General features: G+C 36.5%; 1 protein-coding gene across 1 annotated transcript in view; it reads right to left on the reverse strand.

The window, feature by feature from the left end:
- Positions 1–21888, reverse strand: part of MSRB3 (methionine sulfoxide reductase B3) — a 200866-nt gene that overhangs the window by 104239 nt on the left and 74739 nt on the right. The window contains exon 5 of the mRNA XM_036760234.1: positions 3863–3891. Coding sequence (XP_036616129.1) covers positions 3863–3891 — 29 coding nt within the window. The remainder of the gene's footprint in view (positions 1–3862; positions 3892–21888) is intronic.

Here is a 21888-nt window from a genome sequence, read left to right on the forward strand (position 1 = left end):
CGATCACTTTCTTCCTACTACTGTCTCGTAGAAAACAGTGATGGTTTGAGAGGGTTAAAGCAGCTTCCAAAGGTACCCAGTATGCTTTTAAAGGGTCCATTTCAGCTTGTGATCCTTCTCATTCAGCCGATAGAAAGTAACTTCTGTAAGTCCTTTATTTAATTGGTTTGCATCCACATACTGCCCTCATAGGTTTTGTTTACATAGCCTATCATACAATGTGCCTCCACAATTCTGTGTCTTTCCAAAGCATATTTCTCCTGAGATTTGATATATGACTTTCATGTTTAATTACCATATTAAACTCAATGCTCTGTTTCCTCCAGCTTCAACTAACTTCCCTTCTTGGGGGGTGGGGAGTAATGCATAGCTTCTTGCTATTTCTGAACATCAAAGAAGGTTTGTTTTACTGTACTAGGAAAATCATCAACTCTATGCTGTTTCCAGGCAAGCAGTGTTAGAAAACGCTATTCAAAATGAAATATATTCTCTCTTGTAGAAAGAAACTGGGTTTTCTGTTCTCAACTGGCAAAGCCAACCCCTTCAGGTCACTGACTTACAATCTAACAGAAGAGGATTGTAAATAGTGCTAAACAGCAGCTGACCTGGCATATAAAGTACACAGCTAGGCTAACGCGAAAAGTTAAGACACATGAAATTAGAGAAGACAACAATCCCAGAGCTCTTGGAACAGGTCTAAATTCAGTTCCCTTCATTTTCAGTTATGGGTTTTCTCAACCATACAAATCACCACATTGTGGGGCTTTCAAACACTTGTCAACTATGTATGGACACAAAAATCTCATAGCTATTTCCTCCAGATTTCTAAGATAGATAAAAACCTCAAGAAAATGAAAATCTAATTGATCCTTTAAACTAGCTAATCATATAAAATTAAATCTTTTCAATAACAAAAATCACCTTGGTATGCTTAGATCAGGAATTCTTAACCTGCTTGTGTATTATGGAAGCTTCTGAGAGGCTCATTCAGCCAGTCTATGGACTCCTTTCTCACAATAATATTTTTAAATTCATAAAATAAATAGCATTGCAATGGAAACTAAGTACAGCTGAAATACAATTACCAAAATATATTTTTTTAAAGTTCACAGGCCCCAACTTAAGAACCTCTCCCTTTGAAGGAGATTAGCAAACAGTTTTGATGCAAAGAAGGTGGTTTTTTTTAATATTTCTAAGTTGTCTATCTCAGTGTATGTTCGACTTTTTGGAGAGACTTCCTAAATGTTGACAATGCAAGCTTTTCTTCCTTTCTCCTGAATCCCATTCCAGAGTCCAAAGCTAATTTATAAAAATGGCTAAATTTTTGGCAGTAAGGTCAGCCCAAACTGGGTACTTTGCTAGAACAGTGCCTAAATATATATATATATAAAATTTGACTTTGTGATCATTTCCTTGATGGTTAGTCATCAACTAGAATGCTTATTTTTCTAATTTTTTTTAAACTAAGACTGGCATCTTCCTTCATTTAAAAATCTTTCTTTGTCAGGAACAATCCTACAGCTGCTCACTACATTAAACAGAGCTAATTTGCTTTCAGTGTTTGATGAACAATAGAGGATTTGAACCTGTCAAAGTCATACATTTAATTGTTCCAATATGCTACCTTATTCCTAACCACATAATGTACATGGAAGAGTATCATTTGCATGATATAGAATGTCAAAAAAAAATAGGCATTTCCAGTTTTCTTTTTCATGGTGCCCTCCCTACTAAAAAGTTATATTAAAGTAATAATTAGCCATTTCTTAATTTGAAACTAGTTGAATTCTTTCCTCAAATTATTTAAATTCATATTAAAAGAATAAATACACTTTTAATCATTATTTCCCATAAGAATTGTCAAAGTATAGACCTTTGTGATTCTCAAGGCCTACAGATGTTGTCAATGATAGGCATAAAAATTAGCATATGAAAAAAGTACTTCTTGTGGACAAAACCTTTGGTCATATGAGTGAAGGATGTGTGCCTGTACAGATGTTAGAACTATTCACATGATAAATACTTACCTCTAATACAAGAATTTAATAGCACGCTTTTAATTTGGATGTGAAAATTTAACATAAATCATTTTACTTTGACAATAGCAGGCCAATATTTCAGTTTGGTACAATGTTTCCAGGTTTTACTTTACAATGAAGCCAGTGGGTTTCTTTTTTTTTTTAAAGCTATATTCCAGACCCTGTACCATAAGAACAAAGTTTCTATAGGCATGCATATTTCTGACTTTCTGTCTGGAGAATTTTATCTACATGAGAGCCTAATACAATACTTTCCACAAAGTGAGCTATCAATAGTACTTAATAACTGACCAGAATGAATTAAAAGAGTCTTACTGGATTTTGTGATGAATATAATAATAATAAATTTTCCTCTTAAAACACTTTTTATACCATTTTTTGTCTATTCCAGATTCTTTTTTTGTTTGTTTAAGTGTAGAAATTGGTTAGTGAAGCAGCCATGTTATATACTGATTTGAGTCACTTTTTGTTATTGGTGGAAAGCTAGTTCAGTTAGGACAACACTACTTTGCCTTTAACTGACTTCCTCAATAAATCAATGTAAGTCTCTCAAATAAATCAGATATTTTTATCTCAAGTAATTGACATCTTGCAATTATTAGCCCCAAAACACAGGCTGAAAAGTCTATAATAATAGATTTCACCTATTAGTGAAGCAATAAGCTACAACCTACACATTTCAGATTTATAGAGTCACATCAATTTAAACAAGATCCATAAAGTCATACAATGAAAAAAAAAAAAAGAAGGTGATTGCAACTTAATGCCTAGGAAGAAAGTGAGACATTCCACTCCAAAACCACCATAAAGCCCAAGTAGAACATTTCAGGATTCCTCATAATGCTAATGAATAGGACATTTTCAAATTTTAAAAATAAGCACAACACACACACACACACACACACAGAATAAGGGAATTGCTCTAGTGGTATTTTTCCTAAAAATTATTTTCTCCTTGGATTAAAAAAATACATTTTTCTGTAAACCTCTCCTATAAGAGGGATAGAGGCAATTCCTCTTAAATAGTTCCAGAAACCCTTGAATAAAATATCTTAGCCAGTAAGACACAAAACTAAGTATATAAATGGCTCATATACCTCATTTGGAGAAAAACATTTAATGGCTCTCTAGTTCCAGTACTGACCTGAGTGTATATTTGGTCTTGGATAGAGAATAAATGCTGAAGACTTCTGTCTTTTTACCTTCCATAAAACAATAATAATAACGGTAATAATAAATAATATTTGTCAATAATGATGATATCACATAATATGTATTATAATAACACAATAATATTTTTAAAATAGCTAGCATTTACATAGTACTGATGTTTGCAAGGCACTTTATATGTGTTATTCTCAAAACACATTTTAAAAAAAAAATAGACAAATCATAGGACTTTTTCCACTGGATGAATCACCTCAGGACAGTCCCAGGTCAGTGTACAGAGAGGGATCTGTTAAAGACAAATCGCTTGTTTCCTGACATGTAGGTTACACAGACTTAAGTTCTCCAGAATATTTTTTGAAGCTACACCAGAAAGAATAATATACTGTTTTAGACAATGATCACTCCCAACCCCCACCCAGCTTTTTTAAATGGAAGTGCTACAGATATTCGGCACATACAATGTTCACTGCAGAACTATCAGTGATCTCAAGTGAACATCCCAAAATGAGTCCAAACAGTCAATAACACTGTAGTTTAAAAATCTCTTGCCCAGTCTGTTTAAAATCAAAACTGTATTTGATCTGATGAAATTACTCTTTCGAGAATAACATAAATAAAATATCCTTAGAATAACATTGTAAATGTAAACATACCTGAACCAGAGTCATATTTGGTTTCTGAACTGTAAAGAAAAAGAAATTTCTTACATTATAAAAATGGTAGGGTAAGTAACAGTTATTTTATGAGAACAAGATGTCATGGTTATAGATTACTGTACTTTTGAGAACCAAGTAGAACACAGCATACTGAGAAGCAAACACATATTTACTTTAACTATCTGAAATGTACTCCTTACCCTAGGGCCCTTATAGAGGCACATATTCATACAGATAGCACAATATGGAAAAGATATTAACTTTTAGTTTGTTTTGTGTGGGAAGGGGAGTGAAGGGATGATGCAAAAAGCATCAGATCTCTTCAGTTTCATGGGTTTCCAGTAATGTAATAAATAAATGAAAAGGAATACCAAAAAAAAAATGGACAATCATCTTTATTATTGTAGATTTCCACTTTATCGACATAAAGCATTTTTCTTCCCAAGCACTTAGTACACAGCAAATGAACCCAGGAACTCATACATTTAATAGGAGAGAGGAAAAAAAATGAGCCCTGGTGGGAACATTACGTTTCAGATATAGGTTAATACTGGCTGTAAATTTAGAAGCCTTTGAAGCTCTCAATTCAGCTGTGGGAAAACTTCAGTTGGGTAATTACTCTCGAGATGAAGCTGATGTGCTGTCAAGCAGAATTAACCCTGTGACTAGGCCTATCTGCACAGGCTACTATAAAACAGCATTGTCTATATCGAGCACACAAACCAATTAGCGGGCATGCTCCAGTCCGATTTATATCGCACATTAACAATCAGTCGTACATATGTTCACAGCTGCCTCCACAAGATGCAAGCACTGGCCAGCAGGAGTCCTGTTCAAGGATGTTACATTGACAGAGAAGATTTTCTGGGGGAAATGTAGTTAACTAACAAGGAAAGATTTTTCCCAAAAAAAACAACACCAGGGCATCAGTGTACTTCTAAAAGTCATGGCTTTCTCTATCCAGGCTCACTTCGATAAGTCATCAAAGAAAAAAATGGGGTGGGAGGAAATAGGAAGGTGCCATGGTCATTACTGGTTCTACATATCATGATTTCAAATTACTAACATGAATGAATACATTACATCAGAATTCATTTTCTCAAACATTTCCCAAAAGATTTATTTTAAACAAAGGCAAAATTTGGAAAGATCATTATTTTCACTATGGATATTGCTGGATGCCAAAGTTACTTCGTTTGTCTGAATGAATGTCAGAGAGCAAGAAAATGAATAATGCCTTTCTCAAACTTTCTTTAAAATGTTAATATATCAAATAGCTACCTACCTGCTTCCAGATTGGCAAGATAACACCAAAACACAAAACTGGTTTTCCTCTCAAAATTTTCTCAGACATTACAGATTTAGTATGTGAATGCTAAATCTTAGCTAGTGTGGAAACAACATAAAATAGGCATTTATAATAGAGAGAATACCACAAGACAATGTCCTAACCAAAGAAGAACATTATAAGAAATGATATGTGAAGCTCTGACTTCCTAAAAATGTTTATGAAAAAAATAAAAATGTTTACAGATCCTTTTTTAAAAAGCTGCTTCACAACAAAACTAAGAGGAGGAAAAAAACTAAAACCTTTTTGTTTCTAAGGGGGGCAGGTCAGGGGAATGGTATTCCAAAATAAGGGCTTTTGCATTATTAAAAGTCCAGATTGTCCTTAGATAATTCCAAAATTGTATTAATCTGAAGATAGGTTACTCCTGAATTTAGGCTACAAACCTAAAATATGATCTTTTTCAAAGGGCAAAATGTATAAGTTCATAGAGCTCCTGGGGTACACCACTCTCATAGGTGATCCCTTTGGTAAGTTATTCTACCCTGACCTCTACCTACAAAAAAGAAAGAAAGAAAAGGGAGAAAGAAAGGAAGAAAGAAAAAAGAAAGAAAGAAAGAAAGAAAGAAAGAAAGAAAGAAAGAAAGAAAGAAAGAAAGAAAGAAAGAAAGAGAAAGAAAGGGAGGGAGGGAGGGAGGGAGGAAGGAAGGAAGGAAGGAAGGAAGGAAGGAAGGAAGGAAGGAAGAGAAAGAAAGAAAGAGAGGGAGGGAGGAAGGAAGGAAGGAAGAAAGAAAGAAAGAAAGAGAGAAAGAAACAAAGAAACAAAGACAGAAAGGAAAGAAACCAGAACTTACAAGCCCCTACTAATGCACATATATTAACTTATCAGTCATAGGACATATATTGAAGGTATTTAATGAAATAGCATAGAAAGAAAGAAAAAAACACCCAAAAAACTAGGGCACATTCTTTCTAAAATGCACACGGTATCAGTGGGAAAAGTGGATATAACTAGTCAACACATGGAGGAGCATATATACAAACAACATGTGAGCTAAGTAAATATGTGGAAGCACACACATAAAGAGTGCTAGTGTGTACAATGTTTGAGTAGAAGGGCAACTCATGCCTACATCATTATTGGGCTGCTAAAGTCTTCTGGTAATGTCATCACATGGCTCCTGCTGGACCTCTTCCATCTCTCTCCTCCTTTTCTCAGTTACAACCCTAGAAAAAGTCATCTACGCATGGTCCATCTACTTCCTCTTCTTTGATTCTCTTCTAAACCTTTGGTAACCTGGCTTCCATCTTCATCATTCAACTGCAACCGTTCACACCAAAGTTGCCAATGTTCTCTTAATTCCAGGGCTAATGGCTTCTTCTCAATCCATATCCATCATGACCTCTGTACATCTGACCCCTTTAACCAATCTCCTCCTAAATATTCTCTCCTCTCTAGGTGTTTGTGCCACAATTCTCTCTCTTGGTGCTCCTCCTACCTGTTTGATCGCTCCTTCTCAGTGTCCTTTGCTGGATCTTCATCCATGGCATGTCTACCCACTGCTGATATACTACAAAGTTTCATCCAGGGCCCTCATCTCTTCTTTTCTCTATATATTTCCGCACTTGGATCTCATCCAATTACATCAATTCAATGATCATTTTTACCTAGAAGACTCCCTGGTCCATAGCCTGTCTTAGTCTTTCTGCTGAGCTTTAGTCTCACATCATAAGCTGCCTCTTAGACACTTTTAACCAAATGGCTTGTAGACATCTCATGTTTGACATGTGCAAAAAGAGAATTCATTTTCCCCACGAAGCCTAGCCCTCTTTCAAATGTCACTATTTTGGTTGAGGGCATGACCATCACTTAACCTCTCCCTAATCCTCAAAAAACCAACTATATGATAGCCTCTCAAGTCTCGTCTACGAATTTTGGTCTTTTCAGTCAGCCACGTTTACAACTTTGGTGTCATCCTTGACATGAGAGATCACCCTACCTTCTTTCTCCACATCATATCTCAAATACATCTCCTTCCTTCATCTCACATGGTCACTACCCTCATTCAGACCCTCATCACTTCTCACCTGGACTATAGCAATAGCCTCCCAAATGGCCTCCCTTTCTCACATCTCTACTCACTCTAACCTATCTTCTACACATCTGCCAAAGTGATATTCCTAAAGTGTGAGATCATCACCCTCCATTCCAAAATTAATAGATTCCAATGGCTCCCTATTACCTCTAGGATCAAATACAAAAAATATAAAATCCTTTGGCATTTAAATTTCTTCACAATCTCGTCCTTTCCTATCTTTCTGGACTCCTTACACATTACTTCGCACCATGTACTCAACAATCTGGCCATATTTGCTGTTCCTCATGTAACAATGATCCATTTCCCATGTCAGTACACTGGCTTTGGCACTGGCTATCTCTCATACCTGGAATGTCCTCTTTCCTTGCCTCTCTCTCTGAGAATCCTTGGCTCCCTACAAAATATAATTCAAATGCCACCTTCTGCAGGAGCCTTTTCCCTGTCCTCCAAGGTTAGGGCTTTCTGCTCCAAAGTTATTTTCTATCAAATGGGTATCTCTTATTACTCTTATTACATATATGCTGTCTCCCCCATTAGAATGAAAGTACTTTGAAGGCAGGGATAGCTTTTGCTTTTTTCTTTGTAGCTCTACCACTTAGCATAGTGCCTGGAGCACAATTAGAGCTTAATAAGTGCTTGGTGATTGATTTCATGTGGCATTTAATACCTGGTGGGTGATGCTTCACTTGTGGTTTCTGTTAGGCAGGGCTAGGCACATTAATAATGATAATAATTAAGAGGAGTTAGATTATATTATTGACATATTTATATTATATCTTTTATATTATTTTAAAAATTATCATATAATGCTTAGTATGTGCGAAGCACTTTACAAATATTAACTCATTAGACCCACGTGACAACTTTGGAAAGTAGGTACTGTTGTTACTAGGTATTATTAGCCCCATTTTACAGAGAAGGAAACTGAGGCAGACAGAGGTGGTGACTTACCCTGGGTCACATAGCTAGTAAGTATCTGAGGAAGGATTAAAACTCAGGAGTCTCTGACTCCAAGCCTAGGGCTCTTTATACTTCACCACACAGCAATCTCTAGAAAAAAATCTGTCCATCCCCAGGGCTTTCACTTTAGGTGCTTTTCTCTCCAGAAGAATATTCTCCTATTCCATGGTTCGAGCTCTTGGATCATAGTACAATAAGCCTTTAAAAGTTATGAATTCGAGGAGCAGAGAGAATGAGAGAATTTGGAATTAGCTGGAGAAGATGGACTGAGGAAGCCCTTCCTGATCTCTGCAACTGCTAGTACCATTCCTCCCTATCTACATGTTTTTGTATTTTTTTTGTATTTTAATTATTTTGTATTTTTTCGTATTTTAATTATTTTGTTTTTATTTCTATTTATAATCTTTATAGCCATTCTGCATATGCCTATTACGAATCTGTTGTCTACTCCCACAAAATATAAACTCCTGTGATTAGGGATTATTTCATTCTTTATATATGTCTCTCCAGTGCCTGGCACACAAGAGGCACTTAATAAATGCTTGCTGCTTGCTATTTCAGCTTAAAATCTCCAAACTGTGGCATTCCGAGATTCACAGGTTTACAACATCTCTAGAAGAATGTTAGTGTTTAAAGAAATGGGCCCTTGTTTCAGGGAAAATTCCATGTGGGGTCATTAGCTATGCAATTTCCTAGCTTGCTGTCTACTTGTCCTGTCTTTCTAAAAGATACAAATCAATGGACCAGCCCTACACCTATGTCCATCCAACTGCATATCTTAGTCCAAGCAACAGGCACTCTTCATCCACTTGGTTTCCTCTTTGTGGAGTATTAGGCTAAATTCCAAGACTGTGGAGCTCTTGGAAGGTTCTGTAACATCCAGGAGTTTAATGAAATCAGCTCAATGGGATTTACAAACAGGAGCATTTGGAGGACCTCACCACCAGTAGGGAATCCTTCTTCTATTTGGATTTCGTGTTGAACATCCTCTATGACAGTGGCAAACACTTCTGACTAGCACATCTCCCTGTACTTTGCCTCACCTGATATTAATAATTAGAGAGTGGTAACACAGGACTCTGATATATGCACAGCAGACACAGTGTTAGAGAAGGGCTTTTAGAACTATACATACATATGTATTTTACCAAATCAGTTGTTTTTTAAAGTCAACAAACACAGCAATATCACATATTCCCTATGCCTTTCAGTTACCTGTGTAACCGCTAAGGTGTGTTCTATTGAAGAATAAACTTCAGATACAAGGAAATATTCATCCCTGAAAGAAGGCTAAAAATGTAAGATACTTTCTGAACCTCGAAACCCAGAAATAATATTCTAACATCAGGAGAAGTTCAAAATGGTCTATGTGTCCTAATATACTATAGTCTTTTGTAATTGTAACTCCTTTGTAACAACCAATTCCTTTGTCACTGTAATTTTATAAAGCAGTTTTAATAAATTTTACAAGATAATTTTTTATTTATATTTTTATGAAGTTTTTTTAGTTCCATTAGTTTTTTAATAGAGAATTTCAGTTTTTCCAGGAATGGTACTATCAGTCATTTAGTTGGAGGTCTGTATTCCCAAACTTATATAAATATAGTGTGAATGTTTTCTTATGGCTATAAAGAAGGTCAGTTTCTCTAAAAGTTTCATTTACACAGAAGTCAAAGATACTTTTGCTTGGGGCTTTCTCTGTTTTTCTGGGACCTGTAAGTATCCTGAGGGCGCCTGTTTTCACACCTTGTCTCAATCTGGGTTCACACCTCTTTTGTTTAGGGTAGTTGCATCAAATGGTAGAAAATACCTGAGGCAAAAACTAAGTAAGTGTGAACTCCAGTCTGCTAGTTATTCAAAACAGTCAATTATTGGTTCAAAAATGTGTCAAGATTTTTTTTATTGTTTTTTTTTTAAACTGATATCAATTTGAAAGTTCTAAAAGCTCCAGAGGGAAAAAAAAATTGTGTGTTCGGGAGAAGGAGGTATAGCCTGATCCTGGAGTTCTCCATAAATGGAATGGAATATTGAAAGTTCATTCCCTTTATAGCCTAGTTGGCTTTAGGTAGAATTTCTGTTAGCAAGTATAAAAATGCACCTACACAAAGGGGATACCTCACTAAGTTTTTTTGAAACTTAAGGATTTTTTTCCAATTTGTTCAATATTACATAGTGATTAAATTTTTTTACAAAATATGCCATATGTGTTCATATTAAGCCCTGTCTAATAAACACAAAATTGGCCAAAGGAAAAAAAATCAATGTTGGGTTAATGAAAAAAGCCTAAATTAACTGAAGAATTATGCTATCTTTTTGTGAGAGTAGATGTAAATTAATTTATTTGGGTATCTTGTGACATGGATGCCAAGATAGACTGAACAGATAAGGTACATATGTTAGTCAAAATGACAGATGGTCATTAGAAGTGACAGGCATAGCAATGACATTTCAATTTTTTTCCACAAGAAATCAATAACTCATGGATTTTTATTTTTTAAAAAGTTCCAATTAGAAAGGATATATCACTTACTTTGAATTACATAAAATTTGTTTAGAGTCACTCTAAACACCATGAGATACTTTGATCTTATTTCTTTGCTAAAAATTTATATTCCTCTAGAAATGGCATAGAAAATGGCAAAGGCATGATGCATGAGATTCCTCAGCTTCATGCTTCTTCCTGCCCCCATTATATTCTTTTTACCAGCAGAACTCAGGACTGACAATGCACTATCTACTAGTCTTTTTTTCCCACATTAGTCATGTTGTGAAAGAAGAATCAGGACAAAAGAGGAAAACCACAAGAAAGAAAGAACAAAAAACAAACAAAAAAAGAGAAAATGGTATGCTTCAATCTGCATTCAGACTCCCGAGTTCTTTCTCTGGATGTAGATATCATTTTCCATTACGAGTCATTTGGAATTGTCATAGATCATTGTATTGCTGAGAAGAGCTGAGTTCATCAAAGTGGATCATTGCACAATGTTGTTGTAACTGTGTACAAAGTTCTCCTGGGTCTGTTCACTTCACTCAGCATCAGTTCATGCAAGTCTTTCCAGGTTTTTCTGAAATCTGCCCACTCATCTTTTCTTTTTTTTCTTTGTTCTTCTTGGTTTGGGGGTTTTGTCTTTTTTTTATGGGGAAAAGCAGGGCAATTGGGGTTAAGTGACTTGCCCAAGGTCATACAGCTTGTAAGTGTGTCAAGTGTCTGAGGCCAGATTTGAACTCAGGTACCCCTGAGTCTAGGGCTGGTCTTCTACTCACTGCACCACCTAGTCGCCCCCCATCATTTATTACGGAACAATAGTATTCCATGACATTCATATACCAAAACTTGTTCAGCCATTCCCCAATTGATGGGCATCCCCTCAGTTTCCAATTCTTTGCCACAACAAAAAGAGCTGCTATAAATATTTTTGTACATGTGGGTCCTACTCCATTTTTTTATGATCTCTTTGGGATACAGATCTAGTCGAGGTATTGCTGGATTGAAGGGTATGCACAGTTTTATGTACCTTTGGGCACAATTCCAAATTGCTCTTCAGAATGATTGGATCAGTTCACAACTCTACCAACAATGCATTAGTGTTCCAATTTTCCCACATCTTCTCCAACATTTATCATTTTCCTGTTTTGTCATGTTATCCAGTCTGATAGGTATGATGTGGTACCTCAGAGTTGTTTTAATTTGCATTTCTCTAATCAATAGTGATTTGGAGCATTTTTTTTTCACATGACTATTGCTAGTTTTAATTTCTTCATCTGAAAATTGCCTATTCATTTCCTTTGACCATTTATCAATTGGAGAATGACTTGTATTCCTACAAATTTGACTCAGTTCTCTATATATTCTAGAAATGGGGCTTGTATCAGAGACACTGCCTGTCAAAATTGTTTCCTAGCTTCCTGTTTCCCTTCTAATCTTGGGTGCATTAAGACTTTTGCTGTCGTAAAGAAATAGGCCTGAAACAAACTAGATTAGGGTTTCTTAAATTCTGTTTTGCATGATAGACCCTTTTTGCGTGGTTAAGCTTATAGATTTCCTCTCAGAATAATGTTTTCAAATCCATAAAGTAGAATACAGAAATTTACAAAGAAAACCAATCACATTGGCATAAAAAATGCATTTTTTCCCATCCAAGTTCACAAAACTCTTGAAAGGGAGTATAGAATCCCTGGAACGGATGATTAACTTGAGAAAACTGAGGGGCAATACTGAGGAGACTTTAACAAAATCCAAGATTAAGTTATTGAAATTTTTGCTGTCTCATTGATCCCATTGTTCCTAGATCTGTTTGTCAATCAGTATTGAGGGAGGTTCTGTTGGGGGAGATGTCACCTAGTCTACAGCTTTTGGTGAGGAGCTGAGATACAATAGCCCATCCCCTTTTGAAGACACAGACCTATCCAAATTATCTTTATCTCATTCTGAAAGTTTTCAGTAAAAGCTGGCTCCATCTTGAATCCCTCGCTGATCTCTAGTGATTAGCCTGTCAACATGTTGCTACCTTCACATGTTTTTTAATGAACTCCTTTTAATTCCTTTTTTCCCCTGAGTTTTGCCTTGTTAATCAGGTTGAAAGACCGAACAAAGGATTTTCATTTTAACAAAGTTTTCATAGTAGTGCAAGTGGGCCAGTGATATGAGAAAACACAAGAAGGCTGAAGGCTGAATTCATTAATTTGATGACATCTATATTAAGATATATACTTTGTGATTCACACAGCAGGCACTTAAGAAATCTTTAACTGAATTATCATGTCACTGGTAAATCCAGGAAGGTTAAAAGAATTGAATAAAATTTGATTGAGAAATTGGGGAACTAGACTAAGAGAGAGATAAATTGATTACAAGAATTACAAGGAAAATCCTACTTGTCCTTCAGACTCATATTCTATGTCCTTCCCCCACTTAGAATGACATTAAAGTGCATTGGAAAGAGAATCAAAAGATCTGGGTTCTAGTTTCAGCTCTGCCACTAAATGTCTGTGATCTTGGGCAAATCACAACCATTCTGAGTATTAGTGCCATATGCTTAAATGAAGGAACTAGAGGATGATTGCCAAAATTTCTTAAAACTCTAAAGGAGTTGCTGTTGTCCATTCTTTGTTTTTGAGTTGGAGCAATGACATCATGGTGTGATATCTTGACTTTCATGTGAATTGGATTTAAGTGAGGCAGAGTTGAAGATGTCAGCCTCATTCTCTCTTCTAGACTCATTGAAGTCCAGTGACAAGACAAAAGTCAAGATAACCTGAGATGGCCCAAGATACAAAGGATGACCTTGGTACCTTTGATGCCTGACCAAATTCTTTGTTCCACAGCACCTGTTTCATCCTCAGTGGCCACTGAAATAAATTGTTCTCATCTATCTATTCCAACAAGGGAAGACTTCCCTAATTCACTCATGGGTTTGAGGTCCACTGGTTTCTCTTAACCTGCTTTAAGCTATCTGTAGAGATGATGTTATTGGACTGTGGCCACTGCACAAGCTACAGCTTCTTGGAGCCACAGGTGAGAGTTGGGTGACCAGCCAGACACCAAAGGTGGATGAGCAGCCCTGAAAAGGGCTCAACAGGCTCTCACATCAGAGGTGCTAGTCCTCCCTGAATACCCCATATACCAAAAGAGTATGAGTCTATCTCAGGCCACACTGATTTCTCTTTTCAATTCCTACAACCATATTTTGCCTTGAAATGCCATTTAATTATTTTATGTAAGGATGCCTAGCCCATGAGCCCATGATAGATAGACAGATAGAGCGAGAGACAGAGAGAGAGAGAGAGAGAGAGAGACAGAGAGAGAGACAGAGACAGAGAAAGACAGAGAGAGACAGAGAGAGACATAGACATAGACATAGATGATACATAGATATAGTTATAGATATATTTCCATGAGGACATTTTATAGCCCAAAGACTGTAAGCTCCCAGAGAGAAAGAACTCCATACAGCAGAAAGAATACCAGTTCTGTAGTCAGAAAAAAATCTTGCTTGAAAATCCCACTTCGGGACCATACCAGTGACAATGAGCAAGCCACATCATCAACCTGACCCCCTAGACCCCATTTTCCTCATCTATAAAATGTGGGGGTTGGACTCTCTGGCTGAAGTCCTTTCCAACTCTTGATCTACGATACTATAGTAGCTATAGATTCCACAAGGTATGCCTAGCACAGCCCTAACATATTGAATATAGGTACCAAATAGTTAATATTTGAAGATAAAATGTACTACAAGTAGTAAAAGAATAATTGGATCTTCCTGTCAATATAGCTATCTGAGCAATAAGAAGACTGTTCAGGTCCCAAATGTCTACTCCAGAAAAATCCTGAATTTTGTACCAGACCAAATAATCATCAAGAAATCCAATAAGAAACTATAGCAGGTGACTTTTTCCACTCCAGAAATGCAGAAGAGGTCAGGGAGAAGCCTGAGGAAAACCAGAAAATGCAGTAAAGCCAGCACTAGTCTCATATAATCTCTCGGCATGAGCAGGGATGATCAAAGACAAGTGTAGCCTGCAAGGCACTCTGTCCTAAGGCAGTTGAGTAGAGGACTTCCCTGAGAAAGTCACAAGGTGGTCAGAAACCCCAGGGTAAGAACTTTAGAAGTGCCTAAGAGCTACCATTTCCAAATGGGGGCCAACCAGTATGGTGTTGCAATGTTCAGACAAGAGTAGCCCAGAAGCTCTGAAGTCTGTAATACTCATTCCTTAAACACTCTGGCCCTCAAAATCCAGCATTCTGAACCTCAAATATCCAGGTTAGACCTCTAGGCCTCCCTCCTAGAGGTTTAATTCACCTCAGGGACCCAGGGCAAGCCCAAGCAGAGTCAATCACCCCACCCAAAAGTGTGGGTAGAGTATGGGGTAGAGAGCACCCTCAACACAAAACTCCAATTTTGTAACTAAAGTTGGAGAGATTGGTAAATCGAAGAAAGCACTAGCCAATAGAAAAATTACTGCAAATCTAGAAATCCCCAAAATACAAGAATAACTTTGTAACAATGTAAAGGTATGATATCAACATTAAAAAATTACTGACCTGAAAAATAGTCTAAGGAGAGATAATTAAAGAATCACTGGATCCTCAGGAAAACAAGATTTAAAAAAAAAAAAAAAAAGCATGGACACCACTTAACTCCAATTGCCCTGACTTCCCCTCTCCAAAAGAAAAAAAAAGAAAAAGGATGAACACTACATTTCAAGCAATCACAAATAAAAACTTTCCAGATATATTAAAATCAGAGAACAAAAGACAGAACAAATGTACTAAACATCTCCTAAAAGAAACCTCAAGAGGAAAAATGCCAGAAATGGTCTAGAGTCAAAATACAGAGCTCCCAACACCAAAGAAAAAACATGGCAAGCATCCAGAAAGAAGAAATACCAAGAAGCTACAGTCAGGATCACACAAGACCTGGCTGTGACTACTAAAAACTAGAGAAAATTTGGAATACAACATTCCAGCAAGAAAGATAGGCTCATAACCAAGAATAATTTGCCCTGTAAAGCTGAGGGGGGAAAAATAGATCTGTGACATAACGGAAGGTTTTCAAACATTTCTGATAGAAAGATCAGAGCTGAGTAGGAATTTTGACATACAAACATAAAAGCCAAGATAAATCTAGAAAAACAAACTTGTTTGAGCAAATGAATGGAGCTGTGTGATGACGTAGTGCTAACATTCTTACAGGGGCCAAGAAACAAGTGTCCTTTTAGAATTTTCATGTATTCCAAGGGTATTAAGGGCATGAAATAAGAAAAACAAATATCCAGGTGATAGATTGGTTCTGTTTTGAGGGTTTAAAGAATAGGAAGAGAAAGGAGAGTAAGAGCAGAAATATATAAGTGTAGAAAGAGGCAAAGTGTAGTAGAACTTGCTATATCTCAAAATTAGGTGTTTGAGGAGAGTATACAAATATAGAGGAAAGGATGGTAAGAATGGGCATCAGATGCACTTCCCTATCTGAAATGGACAAAAGGCCAATCTCAATCTCTCTCTCTCTCTCTCTCTCTCTCTCTCTCTCTCTCTCTCTCTCACACACACACACACACACACACACACACAATTTATTGTATAAACACATCAAACTCAAGAGAGAAAAGGTAGGGTATATTAATAGGAAGAATGCTATCAGGGAAGAAAGAGCTACAGGCAAAACAAACTTCTTGAACCCAAACTGAGAAGAACAAAGAGAAAGAGAAAAGAACTAGACTCTATAGGGGTACCATAGATTGTCTCTTAGGCGATTAGAAATGGCTAAATAAATAATGGTATATGAATGTAATAAAATATTATTATGCCATTAGAAAGGATGATGGAAATTATTTCAGAGAACATTAGTATGAACTTAGGGAGAGAGAAGTAAGCAGAATCAGGAGAACAATTTATATATGAACAGAATCACTGTAAAGAAAACAAAAAATTTTTTCAATTAATTTTTATAACTAACCAAAAATCTATTTTTCCTCACTTCTGCTCTACTTCCAGTGGTAAAATGAAAAGGAAAAAAAGAAAATTCTTGTTAACAAATATGTATAGGCAAGTAAAAGAAATTCCTGCATTGGTCCTATCTATCTATCTATCTATGCATAAAAATATGCATCATTAAATAGCACTTAGTATCAAAGGTTTTTAAGATTTTATATAAATACATATATATGTATGTATATAGTGGTTGTATGTGTGTGCATGTATGTATATGTAGATATATATAATCATCAATCCTCCCACTAGCCCTAGAATATGTGCACTAAGCAGATATTCTCTAGAAACTATAGCTTTTTTTGAGCTGTAGAATCATCACTCTTTCTATGTGCAAATTCCCCAGCGATACTAGACATAGCATAGATAGAAACAAATAATATAATATACTTCAAAGAAAGAGGTCAACAAAAATGTAGCAGGTACTCCCCTCTTAGGGAAATACCACATTCCTAAGTGAATTCGCTGAGATCTTGAATTCATGCCTTTTGCGACTATTTCCTTAAATGATTTTCCCATCCTCGGTACTAATTCATAAAACCTTACCAAAGTTTGATACCCAAGTTAAGTGCTTGCCCAGAACTTGGTGTATTTGTAAAAGGATATGCCTGAAATTTTCAGATACCCCCACAGTGACTAATTAACTATGAAGGGCAGATGTGGCAAGCAAAAAACAGCTCATTGAGTCTTTCCCTATAATTTCTGTCCCCGCGTGCCCCCAAAATAGGGCTAAAATTAAACAAATCATGACCAGGAAAAGAAAACTGAAGCATTTAAGACCATCAGTAAGGTCAAAGGTCTAGAGCTAGTGAGGACCCCAGAGGTTGTCTAATACGAACCCTTCATTTGACAGATAAGGAATATCTGTCTGGTTCATTCAATAATCAGTAGAAGTGGGAAACATGATCATCAACATCTAGCTGCCTCATGGATGTTGGTAATCTATGGATCACATAAAGCTTTGCTGCAATTTTTATGATAAGCTGCTAGAAAAAAATAAGCTGCTATAAAGCAAAAAAAAATTTTCAACTATTCAAGGAGATAAAACTATTTCTTAATTGAATGCCCATGTGATACCTAGCAAAATCTACTCTTAAGGCTACTTTATACATTCTAACAAATATTTATGATTGACAGAGATTTTCCAGGTGGTAACATTTTCAATTCCTATGCCAATATTCTTGCCAGAGTCTCTGCCCCCATACCCTCTCACCATTCCTAAGTCCCTTTTCTATTTCCTTCACATTCAATTTTCACTAATACCACTTCTTTCAATCATTGTGAAGTCCTAATGGAAAAGACAATATAAACCAAACTTGAAGTTTGCTTGTAGCCACTTAAACTCCGTTGCCTCAGTTTCCTCATTTGTAAAATGGGGATAACAAAACACCTACCTCTCAGGGCTCTTATGAGGATTAAATGAGCTTATATATAAAGTGCTTTGCACACCTTAGAGCTCTATATGAATGCTACTTATTATTATTATTATTATTGTCATTATTATTACTATTCAGGGTATTTTGATTATAAATTGCTCAAGATGCCAACAAACCTTTCTTTCCCTGAAGAAGGATGTTTCACTTGAAATCTGAGAAAGATTTGGATTTTTTCTCAATCCGTAGTCCTGTGATGAAGCTAGCCTAAAGTTTCTTAGAAATAAAGACTAAGTAAATTATGTTTAGAAATGACAGCATACACCTGATGTTCTATTTGGATATTTATTCCATTTGGATGTTTATCATTTGGAAAGAAAGCTGGTTTCTGTCCTTTCTTTCCACACATCCCCCCTATCTCATTCTATACCCAGCACACACACGCACATGTGCATACCCCCACAGACAGAAATTATTTATATTAAAATTTCACAAAGGAAGTTCCTTTAAAGCTCAGGGTGAGCTACATGGCTGCTGTAAAATATTGCATCACTTAAAAGGAAAAGGCTTTACTCTCCTCAAGATATCAGAGTGAGTGGGGGCAAAAATAACTCAGCTTTACTACAACTATTCCACTGGGGACATTTTTAAGAGCACTGGACTGAGAAACAATCAAGAAATTCAAGGAAAAACTATAATACATATATTTTTCCGGTCCAGGTCCACACAAAGAGAAAGCCTTGGAATCCTATAGGCACTAAGGAAGGGGTCCAGACAGGAAAGACTGTCCAGGAGTACAGCTCAATGGAACTTTCCAGCTCAGATGTCAGCAAGTCTAAAATCTAAAGTTGTATACTATGACAGGAAGAAGAATCTCCAGATCAGAATCTATCCAAGGTCAACTGGCACCTAAAACAGTGTTGCTCTGGAGTTGGGCTAGAGCTGAGCAACTTGTGAGGTTTAGAAAGTGGAACAATGGTCAAGGCTTTGGAGCACTCTAGCATAGACCACCCTATGTATGTCACCTTGGCACAGCAAGGTCTACAGCCCTTTGTTGAAAAACATGAAGAACATAGTGTCCATTACCCATACACTAGATAACATAGATCAGCACAAAAGAAGGCCCCATTATTCCCACCAAAATTCACCAGACCCAAGCCTTGAAACAGAGTCCATATTCAGGAAAACGAATAAAATGAACAAACAGAAGACAATACTAAAAATAAAGAAATATCATGGAGTCGGATATGCTCAAGATACAATCCCCTGCAACACCAATTACCAAAGCATCAAAGAAAATCATTGTTATGCCACAAGTTCTACTGGAATTCCTGGGAGAAAGGAAGCAAGAATTTTTAAATAATAACATAAATCTAATTGAAGTTTTAAAAGAAAGAAAAAGAAAGGAAATGAGAGTTCTATAGGAAAGAATTAGAAAGAAAATAAATAGTTTACTATGGGAGTCCCAAAACTGAATCAAATAACAGACCCCCTGAAAATCAGATTGGATGAAACAGAGATCAATGACTCCCTGAGTCAACAAGAAATATTGAAACAAAATTGAAAAACTAAAAAAAAAAATCAGAAAATTAAGATATCATCTATCAAAAACAACTCAAAAACATAGACCATAAAAAGCCTAGAGATACCATATTTCAAGAAATGAATGAAAATGGCCCAAATTTTTTGAATCAGCAAGTAAAATGCTAATGGAAATAATACATCTGTTAATCTCTGTCTTTTTGTTTTTGGAGGCAATCAAGTTACATAACTTGCCTGGGGTCACATAGCTAGTAAGTATCTAAGGCTGGATTTGAACTCAGGTCCACTTGACTCGAGGGCCAATGCTCTATGCACCACCTTGCTACACTGCCATCTATTATCCCTTGAAGAAAGAAACCCCAAAATAAAAATTTCCAAGAATATCATAGCCAAAATCCACAGATTCCAGATCAAAGAAAAAATATGGCAATCATCCAGATAGAATGGACTCCAGTACAGTACCAATGAACCACAATCAAAATCATGCAAGACCTGGAAACTTCTACTTTAAATGAGAAGGGATCTTGAAATACAATACTCCAAAAAACAAAATGCCTAAAACTACAACTAAGAATAATTTATATTATAAAGCTAAGTGTAATAGTACAAGGAGAAAGATAAATCTGTAATGGAATAGAGGACTTTCAAGCATTTCTGATGAAATTATCAGAGCTGAGTAGATACTCTGAAATTCAAATATAAGAAACAAGAGAACCTTAAAAAGTAAATACATTTAAACAATCAGGAGGGACTGTACAAAGATCAAGTGCTTTTATTCTATTATGAGGAAAAGAAACAAGTGCCAATTCAGAATCCTAATGTCTTCAAGGATCACAGAGGGAAGACAAAAGACAAAGGGTCTGGGAACAGTTTTATTATATTTTTGTGACTCTAGACAAATCATTTCAAATCTCTTTGCTTTAGTATCTTCATCTGTAAAATGACAGAAATGGCCTCAGTAGTCTCTAAGATGCCTTACAGCTTTAAATCTACGATTCTATGCTGATCATGAGAGAAAAAAAAAGGGAAGGAAAAGGAAAAACACTAGGGAAGAAAGAGGGAGGAAGGTAGTGGACCTTACTATCTCACATAATCAGGGTGTTAAAGAAGACTATACAAACATTGAGAAAGGAACAGGAAGAACAGGCTACACTTTCATCTGAGTACACACACACACACACACACACACACACACACACACACACACACACACACACACGAGATGGCTTCTCCAGTTGTCCTGATCTATATCTTGCTACTGGACCCACATGGCTCCAGAGGAGAAAGTGAGGCTAGTGACTTTGCACAGCCCTCCCTCACTTAAGTCCAATTCACTTGCATGTCCTGGCATCACCTTTCACTTTTTCAAGAAGAAAGGACAAACAACAACAACCCCAGGGAAAAAGATGTCCTTTCTCTCACCCCATTTCCTACCTCCTTTTGTGTGTTGTCTTTTCCCCCACCCACATGACTGCAAGCTCCTTGAGGGCAAGGACTATCTTTGTTTTTTATTAATTGTGTCCTCAACACTCAGCACAGTTCCTGGACCATGCTATTGTTCAGTTGTGTCCAACTCTTCACAACCTCATGGACCATACTGTCTTGGCAAAGATACTGAAGTGGTTCGCCATTTCCTTCTCCAGTGGATTAAGGCAAACAGAAGTTAAGTGACTTGGCCTGTCCAAGGTCACACAGATAGTAAGTGTGAGGCCAGATTTGTATTCAGGTCTTTTGACTCCAGGCCCAGTGTTCTATATACACTGGCACATAAGAAATAGATGCTTAATAAATGTTTATTGAATTAGATAGGATCTGCTAACCTCTGAACTTAATTTCTGTGCAATGCAAGTCAAATGCTTAATATTTTCCAAAAAATAAAATTCATTTAATATGAAGAACAATTTCAGTTCTCTCTTCCAGAATATTTTTCATATTGTCATTTGTTATATTTATTTTTCTCCTCCACTCAAAAATATATAAAAGACCTACTAGATGAATGGCACTATGCTAGGATAAAAAAAAATCCTCACAGATACCAGGGACCTGAGAGGCCATGTATTCCAAACCACTGAAGCAACAAGGTTGTCCAGTGGATAGAGCGCTAGACTTAGAGTCAGGATGACCCTGTATTCAAATTGTGGCAGAGACAATGCGAATTATAGTATGTGACCTTGGGGAAGTCCCTTACCATCTCCATACCTCAGTTTCGAAGCAGGTAGGTGGCACCGTAATTAGAATCCTGGAGTTGGAGTCCAGAAGAACTTATTTTGCAT

The sequence above is a fragment of the Trichosurus vulpecula genome, chromosome 5 (assembly GCF_011100635.1).
Source record: "Trichosurus vulpecula isolate mTriVul1 chromosome 5, mTriVul1.pri, whole genome shotgun sequence".
Classification (NCBI taxonomy): Eukaryota; Metazoa; Chordata; class Mammalia; order Diprotodontia; family Phalangeridae; genus Trichosurus; species Trichosurus vulpecula.